At 40.3% G+C, this 24,064-nt stretch overlaps 2 protein-coding genes across 5 annotated transcripts in view; both read left to right on the top strand.

Moving 5' to 3' along the window:
- Window positions 1–10,474, top strand: part of ehbp1l1b (EH domain binding protein 1-like 1b) — a 28,636-nt gene extending 18,162 nt beyond the window's left edge. For all 4 annotated transcript variants that reach the window (XM_042431956.1, XM_042431955.1, XM_042431954.1 and 1 more), the window contains 12 exons: window positions 3,600–3,879; window positions 3,981–4,129; window positions 4,335–4,383; window positions 5,384–5,708; window positions 6,674–6,744; window positions 6,904–6,952; window positions 7,092–7,144; window positions 7,600–7,720; window positions 8,507–8,606; window positions 8,689–8,762; window positions 9,064–9,178; window positions 9,362–10,474. In XM_042431956.1, coding sequence (XP_042287890.1) covers window positions 3,600–3,879; window positions 3,981–4,129; window positions 4,335–4,383; window positions 5,384–5,708; window positions 6,674–6,744; window positions 6,904–6,952; window positions 7,092–7,144; window positions 7,600–7,720; window positions 8,507–8,606; window positions 8,689–8,762; window positions 9,064–9,178; window positions 9,362–9,449 — 1,474 coding nt within the window. In that variant the 3' untranslated portion in view covers window positions 9,450–10,474. The remainder of the gene's footprint in view (window positions 1–3,599; window positions 3,880–3,980; window positions 4,130–4,334; window positions 4,384–5,383; window positions 5,709–6,673; window positions 6,745–6,903; window positions 6,953–7,091; window positions 7,145–7,599; window positions 7,721–8,506; window positions 8,607–8,688; window positions 8,763–9,063; window positions 9,179–9,361) is intronic.
- Window positions 10,475–12,050: 1,576 nt separating this feature from the next.
- Window positions 12,051–16,620, top strand: LOC121910521 (CAAX prenyl protease 2-like). Its single transcript, XM_042431763.1, has 8 exons — window positions 12,051–12,187; window positions 12,287–12,389; window positions 13,846–13,929; window positions 14,523–14,601; window positions 14,751–14,918; window positions 15,148–15,219; window positions 16,181–16,243; window positions 16,334–16,620. The coding sequence occupies exons 1-8, from the start codon at window positions 12,051–12,053 to the stop codon at window positions 16,552–16,554; spliced, it is 927 nt and encodes a 308-aa protein (XP_042287697.1). The 3' UTR covers window positions 16,555–16,620.
- The last annotated feature ends 7,444 nt before the right edge of the window (window positions 16,621–24,064 follow it).

The raw sequence follows: 24,064 nt of genomic DNA, 5'->3' as shown, positions 1-24,064 counted from the left end.
TTGCGACTTGCAGCCATTGAGCAGGAGAAGGAGAGAGAGCAGGAGAGAAGGGAGAAAGAAAGGATAGAAAACATCAAGAGGGAGGAAAGAGAGAGAAAGGAGAGAGAGGAAGCAGAGAGGAAAGAGAGAGAAGAAGCAGAGAGGAAAGAGAGAGAAGAAGCAGAGAAGAAAGAGAGAGAAGAAGCAGAGAAGAAAGAGAGAGAAGAAGCAGAGAGGAAAGAGAGAGAAGAAGCGGAGAGGAAAGAGAGAGAGGAAGCAGAGAGGAAAGAGAGAGAAGAAGCAGAGAAGAAAGAGAGAGAAAGGTTAGAGAAGGAAAAGCAGGAACAAGAGAAGTTGAAAAAGGAGAAAGAGGAGATAGAGAGGAAGGAGAGAGACAGGGTAGAGAGGGAAAAGGAGGAGAGAAAAAGATTGGAAAAGGAGAGGGAAGAGCTGGAGAACAAGCAAAGGGAGGAGAGGGAGAAGGAAGAGAAAGAAAGGGAAGAGCCACAACAGAGACAAGAGATACTTACTGGCCCTTTATTAGTGCAAAACAAGCAGGAAGTGGTTGACAGCCAATCAAATGACTGGCCGCCACTGAGGGAGGCAGAATTTGATGATATTGCATATGATGAGGAGCTACAGGGCGATGATGAAGACTTGGGATGCAAACCTGATCCCAAATTAATGCATACAGTTGACTCTAAAGCTGAAAACAAACCAGCTGATTCTGTCGCTATAGCAACAAACAAACTCCACTCCAGATCAGATAAACCTGAGGACCCTGTCATTGCTGTTAAAAAGTCCCTGGATAATTCTGGCCTGAGATCAGTTAAAAATGGCAAATCCAACATTAAATCAGGTGCCATCCCTGTGTGGTTGAGAGAGGAGGAGGAGGAGGACGAGGAGGTGGAGTATGAGAGAGGACAGGAAGATCTCGGCTCCATCTGGCTAGCTGAGCTGTACATGGGAGGGGAAGCAGGGTGAGTAAAGAGGGGGTGAGAGTGATAAATAGCAACAGGGAGAGAGAGAGAGAGAGGTAAGTAACCTGGAAGGAGTTGGCTATATGAGAGAGATCTGCTTGTTGTTTCTTGTGGATCAAAGGACTGTGCCTGTGTTTTGTGTATGCTTCCTCCAATAACTGAGGCTTTAACTTGTTATATCTGCAGGGAAATGATAATTACTAAGCATTAGAACCCCTCATTTACTGTGGGTTTGGCCTTTTCCGTGTCTTTCACAAGAGAGAGTCGTGTGTTGGCATGTGTGTCGTATATGTGCCCCTCCAAACAACATCATCACCATGCTGTTTGTAATGGCAACTGGAAATTTCCTCTTCATGTCTTGCCTTGAATGAAAGCATTGTGGTGAATGGTTATGGGGCACAGCTGCTTAAGGTTCTGTCCTGTATTACTGTTGTTGTCACTTTGTACTTGGGGACAAGAGAATTTGGGTAAATGTGTAACAGAAGTGCAGCCAGCTTGAAAAAGAGGAATAACTGGCTGTATCTGCATCTACTGTATGTTTCTGTCCATAATTGTCAAGGCTATGTAGATGACATCCTGGTGAATGGCAAGGCTCTTTGCATTTGTTCAGCCCTCATTACAGTTAAGTAGCATGTAAATTATTGTAGCATGGGTGAATGTAATTGGTTTGGTCGTTGGATGTTGCAGTTCAGTTGAGGCCGGATGTTGAAAATTGGTGTTTTGCTTTGGATGAGTCACACATTTTATGCCCCTAGTTTGGTTTAAGCTTGCATAGCCAGTTCTCTGTCCTGACAAATTTATAGAGCAAAACAATTGGGATGATGAGTCCTTTGGAAACCCTGAGACAACCTTTAGATTAGCTGACTGGGAAAAAAAGCACCTCTGAATATTTTTTATTTCAGGTAAAAGCAAGTTTCCTTCTTTAACCCTCAGTTCTCCCTACATTGGTCTCAACAAACATTTGTGCTTGACTTTTTTCTGATCTTTGTGATCTGAACAAGATGGAGCTCTGGCTGCGTGAGATGAACATGGAGCATGACAAGGACCCTGCAGTTGGATCTGTTGCTCGTCAGTTTTGTCAGAAGCAATTAAGCCTTTTTGCGTTCAACTCTAAAAGTCTTCTTTCTGTCTTCAGCCCAGGCCAATCATCCACTGCTGTTACCCAGAGTCCCCCCTCACATCTCTTCAGTGAACAAACTCTTTCCCAGGGCTCTGCTGCCAATCAGCCAAACAAATCTCAACACTCTCTAACCAGTCCCGCTGGCCTTCCTCAGCCTAACCCTCCTTTGGTATCTAAGCAGGAGGAAGGAATCAGTCTAACACCTGCTCCCCAACACAGTGAGGCCCAAAAACAGCCAATGAAAGGACAGAGAGATGATGTCACAAAAACTGGTCACAGCCTGGAGGTAGCAGCCAGTGAAGATGAACTTGTTCAATCGTCTGTAGTGCCTTGGCCCCTTCCTCCAAGCACAAACACTACTACCATACACTCTGACTCCGTACTCACCAATATACCCAACGACACACATCTCGACAAGATGCACGATGAGACAAAAATGGCCAAAATAGCCATAGATTCACACAAGAGTCTTGAAATAAGGGATGATAAAGACGTGAACCATTCCGAGAGCCCCAGTTTAAAGAAAGACACGCACCTCACAAAGAGTCCACAAATGAACACACAGACACACACCCATGAGCTAAACCATGTCACCAAGGATCAGCAGCTCCAAGACGAGGAGAGGTTCTTATTGGACAAAATTCGTGTGATGACAGGTGACACATCACCTGTCTCCAGCCTGCGCAGTATGAAACGCCTCATCCCTGCCCCCAGCGATATTGACTCTGACACCTCAGAGCCCACAAACCAATCAGACATCCCAGCTGGCCCTGTTGATAACAGTCCACACTCGATTATCTCGAGCTTTGATGCCCTGCAGGAAGTATCACTGGCTGAGGCAGAAGAGCCACTGACCAATGAGCTTGGGCAAAATCAAGGAGAGGAGGATGTGTAAGTCAGCATGGGCTGTCAACCTGTGCTGCACTGAAGCTTTGTATTTCTTTGGGTGTGTGATATACAGAGCTGTACTCTTCAGACATGAGTGGGACCTAAGTCATAATAATGAGGCCTTGAGACTTGACTTTTTCAACATTTGACTCCCTAAAGATTCAGCATGACTTAAGATACATTCAAGTATCAAGTTTTGACTCAGTAAAGACTTTGACTTCAACACAAAAGATATAAAAACAGTTCTGGTGATATGAGTTTGTTGCCACGTGCGTGCATGTATGATATGATATTGAACTGAATATCCAAAGAATAAGAAAATACACAACATGGGCAACTGTTTGGTGAATCTGCTCGCTTCTGAAGTGATTCAAATTTGCCAAACAGCATAGACCTGCTTGAAGCAACCATGCTGCAAATCTAGGTTGCTGTTTTCTTGAATGTTGTGTGCATGTGTGTCAGTCATGCCCTCTAACAACAAGTAAGTGCTTGCATGTCTCACGCTCGCATCTACAGTGTGATTCACTGGTGATGACTTGGCTGTTTGGATGATTTCCTTTCTTCCAGTAAACGGAGTCTTTCTTTCTGTTTATCACTGTGTCATCTCTTCTTTATGTCTTATCTTCCCTTAGGCTAAAAGGCAAACCAACAGACCTCCCTGATGGTGGAAAGAAGAAACCGCCATCGCCACACGGAGAAACCTCCAGCGCAAATGCCAGTGACACTGACACACACATCTCCATAAAGCCAGCAGTAGACGTCCCTGACAGTAGCATCGCTCCTCCCCATCACTGTGACATGAAAACATCCAGACTTCCTACGTTACCAGAGGAAGAAACCTCTGACGTTAAAACCCCCGATGCTGTTCCAATGGTCAGAGAGGAGGCTGATGGGAAGGATGACGCAACTGAGGTGAATATACAGAATATTGATGTGCCCTTAAACTCAGACAAACAAACACAGACACACATGACAAAAACTGAACCTTGTTTCCTACTCTCTTCCTTCACCAGGCCCTGGTGAACTCCAGCCACTCGCTGCTCCAGTGGTGTCAGGGCATCACTAACGGTTACAAAGGGGTAAAGGTCACCAACTTCAGCACTTCCTGGAGAAACGGCCTGGCCTTCTGTGCCATCCTGCATCACTTCCATCCAGACAAGATGTACGCCATTTCTTTCTTTATTTTCTTTTGTTTGTTTGCTTCCCAGTTTTGTATCTAATTATCTATTTTGAATGCATTCAATTTTAAACATCACCATTTGCTGTTACACTTATTGTAAAGTGAACATTTTAAGAGGGTTAATATATATTATAAACCTGTTGTGGGTACGTTCTCATTATATTCTACCCTGCTTTTATCCTATTAGAGATTTTGACCAGTTGGACCCTCATGACATCAAGCTCAACAACAAGAAGGTAAGGACAAGGTTCATGTTAATGAATTTCACATTTATGTGCATTTTGTGCCATCAGCAGTGTCAATAACTAGCTCTTTTAAGACCAGAATTTATCTTCTTTTTTGTTTGATAATGTTTTTAATAATTCTGATATTAAGTTCTATTGTGAATAAATTCACCCAAGTAATGTTTCTTTTTTAATTGAGGCAAATACCAAGGTGTTGACTCCTAGTAGCTAATTGTTTTACCAGATGGTAAAAGACAGTTCAGATAGTGTCAAGTTGGGTGTCAGTCATATGATATGAATATCATGTTAAATCATCTTAAAGCCACTATGTGTAAAATTTGACGTTAGCAATACTACCACTGGCCCAGTGGTAGTATCAAATAAGAAAAATAACAAATTAAGCCGTCAGCACTCATAAATAAGTGTACATGCCTTTTTTAATGATGCACAGCAGCAAAAAGACATGTTTTCTTCCTCAGCATGCAGTAACACTGAGGAAAGCCTAGGGCTGAAACACGTCTGTTTTTTTTTTTGCTGCTGCGCCTCATTAAAAAAGTGATATACACTTATTTGTGAGTGATGACAACTTCATTTGTTATTTTTGTGATTTTTGGGACGCAACCCATACACTCTAAAGACTGTGAGTTGAGCACACCAGTTTTTTCGTTTATGCAGCATCAAATAAGACACCATGGTAGGCAGAAAGAGCCACACTGGGAATGAAAAGCTGAAAGCAGCTCATAGAGTGCCTAATCTCGCAAGGATTATCTCATTCTTCTCAAAACAAAACCTTATGCCATTAGAATAATCCAGAAAATTATATAATCACATAAAAATCTACACATACTGGCTTTAAATATTCTGCTGTGATCGTCTGAACTTTGTTAGTCAATCTGTTGTACATTTTGTAGGCTAAAATAAACCTGTAAAAGTGTTTTGTTTTTTTTCAAATCATACTTGTCCTGGGACATACATACATACTGATGATGTCTTTCTCTTCTGACAACATTAGGCGTTTGACGGTTTCGAGGCCCAGGGCATCTCTCGTCTGTTGGAGCCATCCGACATGGTTCTTCTGTCCGTCCCTGACAGGCTCATAGTCATGACCTACCTCAGCCAGATCCGCTCGCACTTCACCAACCAGGAATTGAGCGTGCTGCAGATAGAGCACAACAGCAGCCAGTCCAGTTATGGCCTCGCCCCCTCTGGTCCTGCTCCCACTAACGTTGATGCTGCCGCCTTCTGCATGGCCAGACTGAACGAAGGAGTAAGTCTAGAAGAAGGACGGAGCAGCACGTTAGTCGTCCCACCACCGAGAACCAAACGACTGGTTAAAGGTATCAGCTGCAATGACTGTCTTATCATTTATTTCTTCAACATACTAGGAAATCATCCCATCTGTTTTGGCTCATTTTAGCCATGCACTTGAACCTTATGAACCCTTTAGTGGGTTCATCATAACAAACTGTCAAGTCAAACTCACTTTTAATTTAATTCTACATACAGTAAATCATCCTGGATTCCACATAAATGTGAAAAACAGAAGATAAGTATAATAAAATGGAGAAAAAAAGACTGTAGAGCAGGAGAAAAAAAAGAGGAAAGGGGAAACATTAGTGCGTCTCCAGGGAACTTAAGAATGTGAAGTAGCAGAATTTGGGCTTAGGAGACAAGAAGGAAGGATAAACAAATCATTAAATCAACTTCACAGCACCTTAATTAAGATTCTAGTTAGTTTCAAGTTAGTTTCACAAGCTTCCCAAAGATACTAAAATAGCTGAATTTAATGGAAATGTGTATGAACTTTCCACTTGATGGAAGTATGAGTCATAAATCATTTTTGACTGTGTCAAAGTGTATAATTCTAATTTTGAATTTAATCTCAATAAGCGTTTTACTATGAGCGAGCTTAGAACAGTTTTTCATATTTCACTTGAGATATTCCGTCTTTGCTATTTGGTCTGTGCTCCTCTGACTGGTTTGAAGTGGGCAGGACTGGAAAAATGGGATGTGACACATTTTCATGCACCAATCAGGAGTTTGCAACATTTAAATCAAAATGTGATGACAGTTGTGGGATTGTTTGCTTATGTGGCCAAACCACTTTCCATCAGATATAATCACACCACACCCACACAGTCCTGTAGAAGCAGATTAGTTTAGTTGTTGAGTGTTGAACTCTATAAATACTGTTTCATGTTTCCTTTTTCAAACTTTAACTTTCATTGATGTCTATTAAGTCTTAAATATTTAATATAATTGAATTCTTCTTCTTCTGATCGTGGTTCTCATTTGTTTTCAGTGGATGAGTCAATAACTCCAGTCCCGCCTCCAAGATCTGCCGCAAAGGTTGTCAAATCTGGGCTGGCACAGGTGATACTTTTTCTGTCTTTCTTCAGCAATATGCAGTTTTCTAAAATAACACTTAAAGTTATAGTAAATTCTGTTTTCATCTGGAGAAAAAGCTTTCATGCACTTCTATGTGTCAGCTTTGTGGTAGTGATGTGAACGTTTCATGTTTTTCCTCCCCAGGATGAAGAAGCAAAGACAAACTCTGCAACAGAAAACACTAATAAGACAGGTGGGTTCATGAAGCCTGAGCCTGTCAGAGACAATACTCTGGCATTTTAATATGTATTTAACTTCCCATCTTCAATTCTCTTTCCTCTTTTTCTCCTACCATGTGATCTGTATCTGTGTGTGTGTCTCTGTGTGTGCAGAGTTGCAGAGTGCACCTGAGATTCAGCCTCCAAAACCAGAAGAGGAAACAATGGTCAGTTATATGTTTCTCACTTCAGTTTTTCTCTTCTCTACTTCTTTTCTTTATCTTCAAATCTCACTCTCAGATCAAATGAAAGAAACATCAAAACAAAATGACTTTTCTTTCCTGATTGGCTGCAAGAAGGACCAAATCACATTTTCTATTCTCTCACACAAGTTCATTATAAAGAAATCATTCTTGAGATAGTGAACATTCTTTATTCAGCCTGTATTTTCTCATTCTTTTGACTTCTCTAATATTTTGACCTTCTTCTACTTCTTGTTTCCCCTTCCATCTCTTCTTTCTGACTTCCTCCTTGACTTTATTCTACAATTCCCTCTTTCCTTTGATCCCCCTTTTTCCTCTCTATCATTGTCTTGTGTATGTTCATGCATGTTCATGTATGATTGTGTATGTGTGTGTCCGTGGGTGCGTGTGTGTGTGTGTGTAATGGGGCTTGTGGTCAGTGTCTGCAGGACACTAGTCAGTATGTGCTGAGTGAGATAGCGGCGTTGGAGACGGAGCAGAAGCACATTGATAGCAGAGCTGCTGTGGTGGAGAGACGACTGCGTAGCCTCATGGAAACAGGTGAGTCATACTCATTAACAAAGAACGTTCAGGGAACGAGATGCAAGTGAGTGACTCCTAAACAGGTGAAATGATTTAAACAAGGTGAAACATACATAACCTCAAACTAAAAACTGGTCAGGGAAAGTGCCCAAGCCCTATAGTGAGGCTGTTGTGGTGGTAATGTGGTGCTGTGTGATGGTGGCAGTGTGCAAAATGACCTCTGACAGTCAGATGGTCACATGCTGTCCATGCACGTTGCACTTTGCAATTTTAAAATGTGAGGACATTTTCTATCTCCTGACAAATATCCTGCACAGGTCCAGTTTTGCAAACCTGTATCTGCAAAGCTGCTTGTTATCTTCTATTATCCCTAAATCAATTCTAGACCTCATCTGACCCCGTTTTTGTTTGTTTGGTGATATTTTTAAGGACTCATATTTTGCATATTGATTTGTTTATGTTTATTGGACTTTAAAGACATAAATTAGGCTTTTTCAAATATGAAAATAAATGTATTAATATACCAATCTACTGTATGTAGTTTGCACAAATTTGTTCAGGGCGACACCAGTTTACTGTCATTTTCTGTTCAACATGCAAATAAACTTTACAACACCGGCAAATAGAAATTAATTATCTTCTTTTCTGAGACCCTCCCAGAATTTTCTTTTGAGGTTGTCACTGAGTGTTACCTGTTCCTTAAGCGGTGCAAGACCACCTAAGATCCCCTGTATTACACACACTGGGTGATGGTGCAGGTTTTCTGCACACATTGAACTGTCTTCTCCGTTTCGGTTCATATAGGAAGTGACCGTGATGAAGAGGAGAGACTGATTCAGGAGTGGTTCACTCTGGTGAACAAGAAGAACGCTCTGATTCGCAGACAGGACAACCTGGAACTACTGTAAGACCTCTCACACACAAACAGTACACACATATACATACACACTTCTCTCTATTTGTCTAATTGTTGACTGTATCTACAGGCAAGAGGAGCAGGATCTGGAGAGGAGATTTGAGCTTTTGACCAGAGAACTACGTGTCATTATGGCAATAGAAGGTTAGTACACAGATAGCATTTCTGCTGTTCGCCACTTAGCAGAACCAGTAGAGCAGACAGAGGATATGCGCCTGGCTGCAGATGTGAAATTGTTTTCTCATTCACATTCCTGACATGCCCAGTCTACCTTGCAGCTTCCCTTATGTCAATGTCTGGCCTGTCGTCAGTCATACGTAGCTGACTGTGTCTGATGTAAATTGGTGAATTACATTGTAGAATCTTTGATCAATGCAAGAAAACAGAAAATGCGATAAACTGTGTATATGTTAGATCTGTAAATTGCTGCTGTTTTGTCCTGCAGACTGGCAGAAGTCATCCACTCAGCAGCAGAGGGAGCAGCTGCTCCTCCAAGAGCTGGTGTCTTTGGTCAACCAGCGGGACGAGATCATAAGAGACATTGACGCCAAGGAGAGAGGGTGAGTGTGTGGGTGTGCAGCTGTTTGAAAACTAAATCATGACAAGACAGCAAAAGGCTAAAAATATTTTATATTTTATGTTTTTTGATTACCAAGTTGCAAACTCAACTTTAAGGTTAATCCTAGTAATGTTCACCTTAAAATAAACTTGTGCTACATTCTGATATGTGTTTGTGTTTGCAGGGCACTGGAGGAGGATGAGCGTTTGGAGCGCGGCCTGGAGATGAGGAGGAGAAAATACAGCAACAAAGACAAATGTGTGCTACAGTGAGAAGAGGGTAGAAGCACAAACAGCTTCCCCTTTGTTTTTTTAAGTGCCTTTACTTTTCCGAGGAACTGTTTATACCAAACACCCGTCATGAGGAAACCTCCCTGATTGCGAGATAAGGACTGCAAACTGTCATCTTTAAAAGTGTTTGTGTCAAAGTTTCATTCTTTTCAGTCTGTCTTAAAGTAATAGTATTATTTTTATTTATTGAAATGATGTGTCAGATTGTTGTACATCTATTTGCACATATGGTTTTTTTGTGTGTTTGTGTGTAGATTCTTCTTTAAGTTTGTTCTGTTTGAACACTGGTTTTTCTTCTTTTTTTTAAAAGAACTGGTTTCCCTTGTCATGACGTCAGGCCAACATGTGCCAGATCCTTGTAACTTTTATGATAAATAGTTTACAATTACAATTACAACATCAAGAAATTTGTGTTTGTGTTACGTTTCTGTCTCAGACATTTCCACCCCGACAAGAAGTTCACATGCAAAGACATTTCAGGTTTAGAATAGCATTTTATAAGTCGTGAGCTGGACTCAAACCCACAATGTTGTGAGTACAGGGTACTGTACATGCTTTCAACTTCAAGATGACCCCACACCTCCTCAACATCATATTTTGATGATAAAAGCATTTCCACATATTGCAATATCATATTTGATTGTTTTTTTGCTAGATGTTGAAAGTGTTCTTCAATCTTGCGTGCACACAGAGGCTGCTCATGGTGTTTTCCAGGTTAAAGCTTTTATTTTAAGTGCCTTGAATCAACCACAGTATGTGTGGTTGTGGTGTTGATGCCAGCTCGAGTCACAGAAATGAACCTGTTTCCTCATTTCTGTGTTGTTTGACTACTGTATGCATGCTTTTTGAGGTGGACTGTTGGTAAAGTGGTACTCTGCTTCACGTCACTACTGTATACCCATCACGCACTGTATACCTGATGTTGCTGTCTATATTTATGTGGTGAAGATATGATGAAAGGTATTGAAAAATGTGTTGAAGAAAAATAAATATGAGTTTGTTGCTTACATTTGTAATATTTGAATCATCATCTTAAAGTACACAATGATGCTTTGGACACAACATCATGAACAGTCCCTGCAACAAACACAACCTTTGTGATGTTGATCTTAATATATTTGTAAGTAAGTGTAAATAAGTAAAACAACTCCTCATCTCTATAGTAAATGTTGAGTCTGCAGTTTGTGTACAGGATTGTATAATATTGTTCTATATTTTTGTCATTTTGTCTACCTGGTAGTAGTATAGTATAGTAAAAAAAAAAAAAAAAAAAAAAGGCAGGACACAAAAAAGATAATCACTTTAAAAGATTTTGACTAATTTGGATGGCTGAAGCCTCACTAAAGAGGGTGTACATTGTCCCCCATCACTCACATTATAAGTACATTATGAAGTGATCTCTTAATGGCCAGTATGAATAGGAGGAATGATTATAACAAGAAAAAACAAAAAAACATGTCAATGTTCTTTTACCCAGAACCCAGACCAATACTTCCCCAAACTGACTTGGATTAGTTCAGGCAAATCAAACAATTGTGTAAAGTAGGGCCATAGGACTAAGTAGTAAAATTAAATGATTGCTTCAACTTTGATAAGAAGGGGTCACAAAATAGAAAGATAGCATTTGTTAGTTTTCCACAAATGGTAAAATGTCATAATTAGATAAATCACTGTAGAATCTTCGCTAATGAAAATCAGTGGCCTGAATTTCCTCAAGGATATAATTTTGTACTGTCAAAGAACCAAAAATATAATTTATTCTCCCCAATAAATACCACGTAGCCCAGTACTTTTTGATACTTTGATAGTCTACTCTGTTTTATTTCAACATTTTTCTATAATGTTTTCCTTTATCAACACATATTGGTCACAAGTCCGTGGTGGTCTAGTGGTTAGGATTCAGCACTCTCACTGCTGCAGCTCAGGTTTGATTCCTTGTCAGGCAGCAAGTGTTCTTTCAAGCCAGGTCACCAGCAAGCACTGATTAATGAAGATGGGTTTAAAGTGTCTCGGTATAAATGTGTCTGCTGTACATGCAGGTTGACCTCAGTGTGTGTCCTACACAGAAAAATGAACTAGACAAGTATTTCATTCCCCAAGGCTGTGCTGTGGTGGCTCACACCTCCTAAATAAGATGCATCAAAGGCAGAGGATGATAAAGTAATAGAAAAGACCGCAGGAGAATCAGGACCCCTCTAAAAGAAAGTCAAATAATACTGAACATTACAAGCTTGGAAAGTATTTATTTCAAGGCTTTTGTGTTTGATAGGATTTATTTTATTTTTTTGTGTCCATGTGTTGTATTGTAGCTTATTATCTGTAAAGAGTATATGAGTTTGTGTGTGTGTGTGTGTGTGTGTGTGTGTGTGTTGCGTACATGAGCACCTGTATATGTGTCCCCCTGGTAGTATTAGAGCTAATCAGCTTGCCTGTGCAGCACAGATCTCTTCGTTGGGATCTGCTAATCTGGATTGTCAGATTGGACCAAGCCAACCCAGAGCATGATGAACCTGTGCTGCTGCGCTAGCCGTAGCTCACCTAAGGAACCTGTTGAAGCTCCAATTGCAAGCGTTCACTTCTGTCATGCTGGAACCAGAACATGACCCGATAGAGCAGGTGGAGCATGCCCACACAAGGTGCTGGGTATGTGTGCTTGGCTGCTTTTTGCTCGCCTGTCTGTATGTTGGAAGTTTGTACGTCTGGAGAAGCAGCTTACCCAGGTACACAACTCACCAGTAGTCCTGAGACTGTGCTGTTATACTGGGTTTATCAACTGCTACTCTATGTGTGTGTGTGTGTGTGTGTTTCTGTGTGTGCAGGGACCATCCCAGTGTGATAAAACACCGCTGTGCCAGTGTGCTGCTGGTCTCTGCTCTGTCACCTGCAGTGGTGAAGGCATGGATACACTGGGCTGATGTCAGGGTGAGTACACGTGGATAAAACATGCCATTCTCTGCATCTGCCTCCTTCACTTCTCCAGCTGGACATTATTAACTGCAGAACATGAATAAGAAACAACAGGTTTATGTGGTAGTGTTTATCACACTAACCTCACATAAATTTTCAGGTTCAAAGGCAGAAAACAATATCTTAACAAATGACAGAGCATTAAATGATTTGGCTATATTTTTCTTATTGTCAGCAAATCTCATGTGCAGAGCCAAACCAACAATGAACTCATCCTACTTACAAGTATTGTGTGTATATCCAAAGATTGATATATCTTATTCCTCTGTGCCGTAGACTTCCATTGTTGTCCAAAAACTATTTAAACCACGTCAATGAGTCACACCTTTGCACCAAAGAGTTTGATTAGAGGGAATAATAACAGTGATCACATTTTCAGTCTCTGGAGAGTAGTTCTATGTACAGCAGACACCACTGCTCATGTGTGGGAAGGCAATTCCATTTACAGAGGTTCATTAGCTTGACTTTCTACTAAAGTTCTTTGTGAAATGTATGTATTACAATGTATTACAAAGTCAAGAGGTTGTGATATATAACACAAGCTAGTTACATGTGCAGTGGCATCTGCTGTACAAGGAACTACTCTCTGGACACTGAAAAAGTGATCAGTTTTTAGTCTTTGGAGCCATTTCTAAACAAACTAATGTGAAGGAACATGTTACCCAGTGCAATGGTGTGGATCACTGACATGTTTTTAGTAGTTCTTGTACAACAATGACTTGGATACACATATAATACTTGTAAGTTGATGAATTATTTGTTTAATGGTTTGACTCTGGAATGAGCCCAGTTTGTGTTCCACACAAAAGACTGACTACCGATAAATCTAACAAATCTTTTCAGCAGGGTTTGTCCAGTGAATATTACAGAGCAGGGCAGGTAATGTACAGCATACAGTATCGGTCAAAAGTTTGGACAAACTTTCCCATGAGAACGTGTATCCAAACTTTTGACTGGTATTATATATACTCATTGCCAGTATGATCTACAAACACAGCATACAGCAATAGCACTAGCAAAACAGAGTGAGAGACAATTACATGAATGTAGCTCAGTATATAGGGGTTTGCAAAACATACTTGAACTGGTGATTTGATGTTACTCACCATCATCCATCCTCAGTGTAAAGCAGCACTTTTGAAAATCTCTTCCACTGGGCGGTCAAAGGTCAGTCAGTCAAAATACAGCACCCTGGAGCTGAAAGGGATTCATTATCTCCCTCAAGGACATTTTACAGAGGGGAGTGAACCCTGACTGTCCAAGTGAAGGACAGTGTCCTCACTCCTAGGGACATGTTCACTGTATAAATGGTGTCCTGTGAGGTTTAGCACATGGGATCACTCAATGGCTTAACTTTATAATCACTGAAAGGTAAAAATGATGTTTAAAAAGCTGCATTCTGCCCCTCAAGGTCGATCAGTCTGTGTGGGCGTTGATGGGAGTTCGTTTGGAGGGTTTCATTCCTGCAGCCATATTTCCACTGCTACTAACCATGGTAAGTCTGAAAAGATTCAACCCAGATTAAACCTGGAGGAGAAAAGGCTGTTTCTGTCCCTACCAACCTTTATTAGAGAATGAGTTCTTTGTTAAAATTACAAGAATTTGACCATATATTTCATAATAGGTATCACAATGCAGCACCGATTGTCTTAGATACAAAAAAAAAAAACAAAGAACAGAATAAAAGCTTCATATCCAGCCTTCTCATGAAATTTTTTTAAAAAAATGAAAAAGACATAATTTACTTAACCAGTTGGAAGAAAAGTCAACCTGAGGATATAAAAGTGTTCAGGAATGAAGACACCACAGCTAAGCAATATACTGTACATCCTGTTTCCCTCTTATAACATTTTATTTATGCTACACTAATGCAGTTTTGACATCTCAGAGATTCATTTTCCGCTCCAAATACTATACAGTGCGCCTTTACAACCTGCATTAAATCTCTGAAATTTGCAGGAATATCCCATGAGCATTTTTAAACCACAAACTATAAAATGTGCCTTGTAGTTTCTAGATCCTCTGCTTTAATCTTTTTTTATGTACTCTCTCTGGAGGTTATTCAATTGATTTTGTTCTACACATCAGGTATTTTATCTTGGTCCCCTGATTCATTCTGCCATGGACAACCCCAAAGGTCTCACCGGGGAACTGCAGTCAGTGCTGGGTGAGTTAATCATGCCTGTGTTTGTGTCTATGTGTGCTTAGATGTCATGTTACATGAACTGGAGTTGGGGAGTTGCATGCATTCAAGCATGTGTGCTTGAATGCATTTGATGTGTATGCCATCATAATGTCTTGACTTAATTTTCCCAGATGTTCAGTCATGGAGGTTGTGTATGGGAGACGTAGTGTGGCTCAGGAACCAGGTGGTGGCGCCAGTGACAGAGGAGCTGGTGTTCAGAGGGGCCATGCTGCCCATGCTGGTGCCCTGCACAGGACCCACAGCTGCCATCTTCATGGCACCGCTGTTCTTCGGTGTTGGTATGACAACCAGATTTTCAAAAAATTAACACCTTCATAGTCAATATTAGGATCATGTCAACATTATAACACATTAATGAATGATATAACGTGTGAATGAACTTTGGAAGTAATTAAACCTTTTTGGTTGTTTTGCAGAAGTTCATCTTAGAAGGTGCTACATTATTTTGAATGACATGCTAACTGTTCACCAAAAAGCTTGACTATTTTATGTGTTTCATTGTTGTAGCCCATTTCCACCACATCATAGAGCAACGGCGCCTCCACAAGGATAGTATGAGTTTCATCCTCTTGGTGGCAGGTCAGTTGATTTACAAACCCCTCCTCAAATAAATCAAATTACAATACTTCAAGAATTTAACTTAAGTTAGGTAAAATATAATAATACATAAATAATTCAGGGACTGAACACTTTTCAAGTCTGTCTTAAATCAATAATCAGGTGCCCAGATTAACACTGAAAGAGGTTTTCTTTGCGGTAATCACTCCTCTTGTTCATACTAGCTGTTAAAAGATCCCATTCGAATGTGCTTTCAGTGTAAGTGATGGGGGCCAAAATCTACAGTGTGTCCACACAGTCATTTTGTACAAAAATGCATTTAAAAGTGTATCTGAAGCTTATATGAGGCTTCAACTGTCTGAATTAATCATATCAAGTGGATATCTGCCACATTTAAAGTCTTTTTAGCATTAAATTCCCTCTTTGTGTTTCCTCAGACAGTGTTTCCCTTTTGAGCTGTGGTGGAAGTATAGTAACAAAAAGAGGAACTTTGGCACTAAAAAGATTGTAGCATTGAAAAATATCTACTTGATTTGACTCATTTGGACAGCTGAAGCTTCATATTAGCTTCAGATAAACTCTTAAATACATTTTTGCACAGAAGGAGGCTTGTGGATTTTGGCCCTTCTAATGGACAGTATGAACAAGGAGGAATGATGATGGCAAGAAAAACCTATTTCAGTGTTCATTTGAGCATCTGACTATTGTTTTAAGACAGACTTTAAAAATTATGAACCTGTCCTTTAACATTGTGAACAACATTTTAGTACATGACTCATATCTGTATGAATTAATGTTTGCCTTTAAAATCTTACTTATGCACCAAAGTCAAAGTCTATATCTAAAACCTAGTTTATGTAATACATAACGTGTAATACATAATCAGCTTTGCAGCGTTATTAAATGGACATAGTAGAAATACTGGTTTTATGTTACCAATGTGGCACCTTTTGTCATTGTTCTTTGTGCTCCTCTGTTGCAGGGATGCAGTTCTTATACACAACTGTGTTTGGTGCCTTTACTGCCTTTATATTCATGAGAACTGGTGAGATGTGGAGTGAACACCACTCTTACTGGCTAACATACTCACCTCAAAAAAACACCTCATTAAATCTCTTATTTTTTCTTTCAATAGGTCATGTTGTGGGTCCAGTTCTATGCCATTCATTCTGTAACAGCCAGGGCCTGCCTGACATCAGCTCTGCCCTCCAACACCCTCAACGATCAGCTCTACTGTTCTCATATTTGATGGGAGTGCTGCTGTTTCTGGTGCTCCTCTTCCCACTGACAGACCACTTCTTCTATGGTGCCATTCCCGTCTGCAGCCTGGCTCCCCCTCCAGCATCTGTGTGCTAGATTAAATAAGATGACTCTCCTCTTACTCCCCTTAAAGCTACTCTTTTTACTGTGGATTTCATTGTGTGTTGGGCTTTCAAATAAAAAAGTATTTTTATAAGGAGTGTGGGCATTCGTGCATTTATATATATGTGTGTGTGTGTGTGTGTGTGTGTGTGCGTGTGTGTGTGCGCGTGTGTGTGTATGTGTATGAAGAAGAGAACGATTCTAGCAGTTCAGACATTTCCTGCATGGTTGAAAATATTTCCTTCTGTATTGAAACTCAACACCAGTACAACTCTCCCTGGCTGAGAGAGCGAAAGAGAGGTGTGTGTGTGTGTGTGTGTGTGTGTGTGTGTGTGTGTCTTCGTGTGTGTCTGTATGTGTATGTGGCAGAGAAAAACAGATGAACTGTGAAAGAGAATGAGAGAAAGGGGAAGGAGGAGACAGCAGAAGTAGAGAGAGACACATACAGTATGCAGACAGAGACAGACAAAAACATCGACACTGTGGCCAACAAACATAAAAAAGGAGCCAAAGTGGAGAGAGACAGCTATGTAAAGTCAGATTATCAGGACAAGTAAGGTTATGAAAGTCAGACTTGTACAGAAAATAGTGAAAGAGGAGGGCAAAAAAGGGGGTATAGCCAGAAGTAACAAGAGCAATGCCAGGAGACATGAGAAGAGAAGAGAGGAGGAGAGAAGAGAAGAGAAGAGAAGAGAAGAGAAGAGAAGAGAAGAGAAGAGAAGAGAAGAGAAGAGAAGAGAAGAGAAGAGAAGAGAAGAGGGGAGGAAAGGGGAGGGGAGGGGAGGGGAGGAGAGAAGAAGGGAGAAGAGGAGAGAAGAAGAGAGGAGAGGAGAGGAGAAGAGAGAAAATATGAGAACAGAAAAGGAAAGATGGAAGGGGATGATGGGGGGAAACGTTAGTGTTACCCCTGGGAAGAAAAGAATGTGAAGTGGCAGAGTTGAGGCAGAGGAGAGAAGAGGAGAGAAGAGGAGAGAAGAGAAGTGAAGTCATTCAGGGTCAGTGGAAAAAGGTAAAGGGTCACCAGTGAAAGATTGTGTCAGATGATTTATGAGACAGACTGATGAGCTATTCATTAAAACTTTTCTTTACAACCCAAACCAAGGAAGACAAAGTATTTTCAGATTTACCCCTGTAGATGTGCACACATCTCAACCATACTTACATGTGTGTTTAATTTCACTTCATGTCCTTTTGATGCACTCAAACGCTCGGTTTTCACACCCTCATCCTGAGAGAAAATAATCTTCATTTCAGCGGTATGTTTTATATTTGGAACCAGAAAACTTGAATTTGAACTTGATGTATCTACAGGTTTGGACCGAGAAATGGCATCAATCCCCAGTTACTTTTAAAACCAACTACCCTCCAGTCATAAACTAAGATTTATTTTCTCCTCGCTGCTGTCTAATTTCGGAAAAGATTTAAAGGGGCTTATGTTTTTTTCTTTTTTTTTCTTTCAAATCTAAATTTATTCAAGGATAGACAGCTGATTTCTCATGCTCTCACTCTCATAAATTCCAACTCAGTCATGCTTGGGATCTTTCCAGTACAACAAAGTCTTCAGCTGCTGGCTGCAGAGCATTTGGGGATTTAAGGGACTTTGCTCCGCCGGATCAAGCCTGACAGCAGTTTTTGCAAGAAGCAACTGTATTACCTATTTACCTCCCCAGTGTTTCTCCCAAAGAATTACATAGAGATAAAAATCTTAACAACCTCCGATTTGGCAGCCGTCCTCTGAGACTGCAAGGTGGCTGCTGCCTCACAAGAGTGAGGAATGTGAGATGAAGACAGCAGAGTAATATAGAGAGGAAACAAAAGACATGGCTGTTTTTTAACTTCCCTGCACAGATTTGGCCTCCAGAAGATTTTTTAGCATTGTGGTTAGGGAGTAATTAACCTTGTTTTGCTGATGCTGACTCAGACTTTTATTTTAAGAGTAGCTGTTTTTTGAGCAGCACACAGTAAAAACTGGGCCAGGTCATTGAGGGATGTAGATACGGAGTACAAAATGTGAAATCTCAATAGGAGGAGAGTGGAAGAAATGATGCGGAGAGAAGTCAGACTTATCTCAAAGGTCCGACACATCAGACGCCTGCCTGTCTCTGTTGCTCTGTCGAGGCTTTGCGTCCTGCCCCCTTTTCTTGTGGAGTCGTCATGCTTTCTTCCCACTGTTAATGCATTTAGCATTACACACGCACTAATACACACACACACACACACAAACACACACAAATGGCTCCATCTCTGGAGAAATACGACTGTATCATGAAAGACACTACAAAGAAGTGTGAGATGTCTGTGTGTGTGTGTGTGTGCATGGCTGTGTCAATGGAAAAGCTGAGCCTATCATCTGGTAAAGGAATAATCTGTCAGGAATGATCCTCTCCCAGTGCTCTCTCCGTCTCCCCTTCTGCTTCTCAGCAGTTTTTTAAAACCTTAACAGTTTTCTGGTGATTCTCTAGCAGAGTTTCTGTTTTTCTGAGGTTTGTTTATACATGTGTGATCCTTTATGTGCAGCAGACTCACACGGCAGTCCAGCTGCTCACACGGTATCGTCACATGAGCCTTTATTAGCCATTTTTCCTTCTCTACCCGCTTAGTCACTTCAGTTTCCATCAGATACCATGTTTGCTTTAATTTTTCCATGTGACTGCTAAGTGCAGATTCTTTAGCAGCTGCTCACAATGGTATTTTCATAGAGGTTTCCATTTGCCATTTGTTTAAAGAATGCAGTGGGAGTGTTCTTGTAACTTAGGCCTCATTTTTCAGGTACATAAATGAAGAAATACATTAGATTTCCTGTAACTCATCCCTGCTCATAAATGGTTGCTAGTTCACAGTCTCAAAATCTGAAGTTGTTCCATTGGAGCTGCTCATGGGACAATGGTAGGAGGCTGTGTTTGGATTGGGCAACTCGTAGGTGTGAATAGAAGTGAAACTGAGCTTGAAGGAAGAAGATCATGGCTGGAAAGCAAGAAACAAGCAATAAACACCAAGTGACACATAGACATATTAGCTACTTAGCACACAGCTGTGATGCAGGGTTACCAACCAGTCTACGTCTAGCGTCCAAACATTTTAAGTTCATGGTTTCAGTAACTGTAGACTTTAACTGGCAGAGATGTATTGCTTCTGGATTCGAACAATTTGGACAGCGACCATAGTGTGCTTAGATATTTGTGGTGAAGTTTTGTTGACAGTCTGGGTATGGAAGGAGGGCATGCACGTCTGCTATAAAAAATGAAACATATGGACCTTGTAGAAGAAGTGGATAAAAGTATCGTCTTTTTCCTCCACTCCACAGAAATCACCAGGAATGTCTACACTCCATTATTTGACCACAAGGCCGCAGCTAATTGCTTCAGTGTGTGTGCGTGTGTGTGTTTGTTTGTGTGTGTGTGTGTGTGTGTGGCCGTGTGCGTGACATAAGACACCAGTGGTTTGGAAGAATGAACTGACGTGTCCTGCTGTATTTGATATGGCACAAGAGCTTCAACAGGCCTGAGTGGTGTGGGTCTGCACATCACTGATCCAAAACAAATAACAATGCAGTTTTTCCTTCACATCAGTGTGGCCGTTCGGTGACCGTAGGACGAGCAGCAATCCAGAAAAGGAAGTTTTCTTCTAATTATCAAAGCAGAGGCAAGAAAAGTATGACACTTTAAAAAAAAAAAATACTTTCCAGATTGCCACAAACTCTCATCTAGAAATAAAGAACAGACATATATTTTCCATACATGCCATTATAATATGTGGACACACATTTAGTTATATATTTGGAAGTTTTGACATACAATTAACCGATCAATATTCACCTCATTTTTATATACTGTTAATGTATTGTCATATATTTTTTTTATATATTTAACACATTTATTGAAATAAAAAAAAGTGATAGTTAAAAGTGGTTATATTTGTTTCATTTTGTAACAAATTCTTGTATGAAAATGATAATATGCTGGCATGTTTTTGAGAAGATCACTTCACCCATGCCACAAATACATGTTTTTATTTTATCTAATCTTATTTATTCAGACAAGTTTCACTGAAAGGAGTGCTCTCTTTTTCAGGAACACACATCTGTTGGCCACTGTGCAGCTCCCCTGGAGCTGTTGGAGGTTATGAGCCCAAGTGGCCAAGGGCACCTCTGTGGTAGTAAAGGAGGTCAGAGAGGGGCGAGTGCTGCTCTTTCACCAGCCAGATTTATCCTGCTGGTCCAGAGATCACACTTATTATTTCAGTCTTTTGTTTGCTAGACCTTCTTCAGGATCCCATTTTGTCAAACGTTTGTCCTGAAGGAAAGTCTAGTGACTGAAAGCTAAACTTTATCATGAAATACCCTAGTATGCAGAGCCTTTTCTCCACAATATGTTGGTATGTAAAGCATACAGTTTGTCCTTCCATAGATTCAAACACATGCTTTATACAAGCTATACACTCAACCACTTCGGTTCTAAACTGTTAAATTGTTATAACGGAAATATCTTAACAACTGATGGATGGAGTAACATGAAATTAGTAAAAACATTCTTGGTGCCCAGAGGAGGAAGCCTACTGACTTTGGTGATCCTCTCACTTTTCCTGGAGCGCCACCAGCAGGTCCGAGTTTTCACTTATCCTGTGAAATATCTCAACTTTTACCAGATCGACTAGCACAGACATTCATGGTCCCAAAAGGATGAAGTCTAATAACTTTGCTGATCCCCTAACTTTTTATCTAGGGCCATCATCAGGTCATAAATTTGTCATTTGTTATTATGACCAAATACAAGAATAGGGGAGAACTGGGATGATAATTTTAAAAGATAACATTACAGACAGAAACTAATCTTCATTGTGATCAACAACTCACATGTGTGTTCTATCAATACCAGGTGCTATTTTGTACAAATGTGGAACAACTTTGGTATAATTTGACTTTGAACAGAAGTTGCATATTGTTACTTTTGACCCCATCAGTCAGGGCGAAAGTAACACATGGGTGGGTCAATAGTAATGCAACAGTATAAACTTGAATTGTTTATATTATTCTTGTTTATTATTAAAAATGTCTGACAATGTCCTTGTTAATTGCAAACATATTATGTCTTTTATCTTAATAAAAATGATTAAATTTCATTTTTAGAACATGGGGCCTAACAATCAATGATGCACTTTTGGATTTTTTTTTCAGACCTATGTAGATCAGCCCATTAACACATCACATTTCCTTAAATTCCTGCTTCGAATCAATATTTAATGATTTACAGTTAAATATAATTTGTTTTAAGCTTGTTGTTACTGTAGAGGAATGAAAGAAACAGCTGTTAAAATCATCCTGACAATGACTCCTGACATTTAAACCTGACTTGCTTCTATACTGAAAAACTCTGACATGTCAAACTTCAGGATGTGTTAAAGTACTAAATAATCTGTCAAATGATTATGACTATGACACATGAAACAATAAACACAATATGTTATCCAAAGAAATGTACCGCTTGAGTGAATTTATTTACTGTGATCGAAAACAGCTTTTCAGGAAAAACTCAGCAAAAATATGACGTGCAATTTTTCACAGTTCTGGTAAGTGTTGCATGCATTGACTGTATATAAATATGGACGACATGACAGCTTCCCAAAAGTGAAGCCAAATATTTTGATTGCCCTCTGGTGACTGGTTGCAGTATAGGTCATAAATCCCACCTCTTCCATGTTAGCGGAGCCAAACTAAAAAATCAAAGTACACGTCAAATAAATTTTTCCCAAAGATGATTTCTGTCATTTTAGGTTGTTCTTCACACTGATGTTTGTCCAAAGGCTCATTTTTCAGATAAGTTTGTTTTTAATCAGTTATTTGACAACATAAAAAGGGGGTATGACGTCATGATTGACAGCTGTGACAGCCGCTCTCAAACCTCTCTCAGGGCACGTTACTTTCGACCTGGTTTTCCCCTAATTCCCATCCACCTTAGCCTTACCTTGATTTTACCAAGTGTTAGTGTGCTAACACTAAAACTAAGATGGCGAATGTGGCAAACATTATGCCTGCTGCACATCAGCATGTTAGAACTGTCAATATGAGCATCTAAGCATGCTGATGTTAGCTAACATTTAGCTGAAAGCACTGCTGTGACTAATTACAGGCTCTGCATCACTTTTTTATTAAATGCAGGTCACAGAGAAAAGTGCATAAAGTGTATTATCAATCCAAATACACAAGATTTAGTGGCCAAATCAAGAACAGATATTGGGATGTTAAAAAAAAGAATTAGTGTTTGAAGTGATTTGGAGAGGCTTTTTGCTGTTTTCAGCTTTCAGCTGTTTGGAAGCAGAGTTGAGAAAATATCAGAGCCAGTAATGATATGTGGCAAGTGGCTAGCAGTCAAGGAAATAGAAAGTAGGCTATGACCTAGGAGGTGAGGAGTATAGAGTCAAGAGATCTGTATGTTCCATTAGAGGTCTTTGAGTTGGGAGATAGAGCAGCTTGGAGGTACTGTAAGTAGATTAATGTGAAAGTGGGGAATTGGAAGTGCAGTATGGTGGAAAGGAGAAGTTTTGTCTGTTCTATCAATTACATTTCTGGAATGTGTCTCTGGAGGCGTGGCTGTCTGAGCAGGAGGAGGGGTCAACCAGGCTGAATGATAGAATAAACAGACCAAGAGTGGGAAGTTTGGGGTAAAAGCCAGGGTGCTTGGGGAGAGATCGTTGACTTGGAAGCCCAAATAATAAGACAGAAAGAGAAGTGGGGGTGGAGGAGTAGCAGCAAGGAGAAGATAAGGAAAGGGAGGAGAGCGAGCGGATACAAGAACCAAGAAAGAATGAAGTGAGAAGGGGGATGAGATGAAAGGATTTTGAGGAAAGGGAGAGAAGAGGCAGAGGAGAGTGAATGGGGAAAGAGGAGAGAGGAGGATGGGGTCTAGTCCAAAAAAAAGAAAAGGAGGAGGAGGGATGTAGAGGAGGAGGAGGGGAACAAGACCAAAAGGCTCTTTAGGTTCTCTGGGATCCTGAGGTTTTATATTTGTTCTCCCTCTAGTTCTGATGGTTGTTACATAACTGGAAAAGACTGCTGAATTATTAGATTGTATATATTTTATCTGCCAGAACAAACAAACCCCAGCCAGGCGACTCATCTGCTGTACAGAGACGGAGGCTTGGTCACACTGGCCGAGGTTAATAACTGATTCCCCCTAAACAAACAGCGTGACTTTTCCATCTCATCATCCTGTATTAGGAAACGACAGCAACGGGTGAATCTTTTCAGACATTTTTACACAGCCATCTCCTAAATGCAAGGTCGCAGCTTTGATAATGACATTAAGCTGCCTAAATTGTGTGGTGGCAGCTAATACACGCTTTCCAGAGAAAATGTGACAAGCATTTATGTGAAGGTCTATTGTTTTCCACAGCACTTTTCCACTTATGTTGCTTGAATTGTTCAACAAGTCAACATTTCAGCTTGTTTGTGTGTGGTCGACCTTAATTTAAACTCTCTCACCCAGGTGTTGTCCTTGGCAGTTTTGGG

This window comes from Thunnus maccoyii, chromosome 13, assembly GCF_910596095.1.
Source record: "Thunnus maccoyii chromosome 13, fThuMac1.1, whole genome shotgun sequence".
In the NCBI taxonomy this organism is placed as follows: Eukaryota; Metazoa; Chordata; class Actinopteri; order Scombriformes; family Scombridae; genus Thunnus; species Thunnus maccoyii.
Note: the sequence above shows the minus strand (reverse complement) of the source record. Positions and strands in the feature narration are given on the sequence as shown.

Coding starts and splice junctions, on each gene's coding strand:
- LOC121910521 (XM_042431763.1), top strand. CDS start 12,051: ATGCTGGAACCAGAACATGACCCGATAGAGCAGGTGGAGCATGCCCAC. Junction 12,390..13,845: donor TACACTGGGCTGATGTCAGG/GTGAGTACACGT, acceptor CTGCCCCTCAAG/GTCGATCAGTCTGTGTGGGC. Junction 14,919..15,147: donor ACCGCTGTTCTTCGGTGTTG/GTATGACAACCA, acceptor TCATTGTTGTAG/CCCATTTCCACCACATCATA.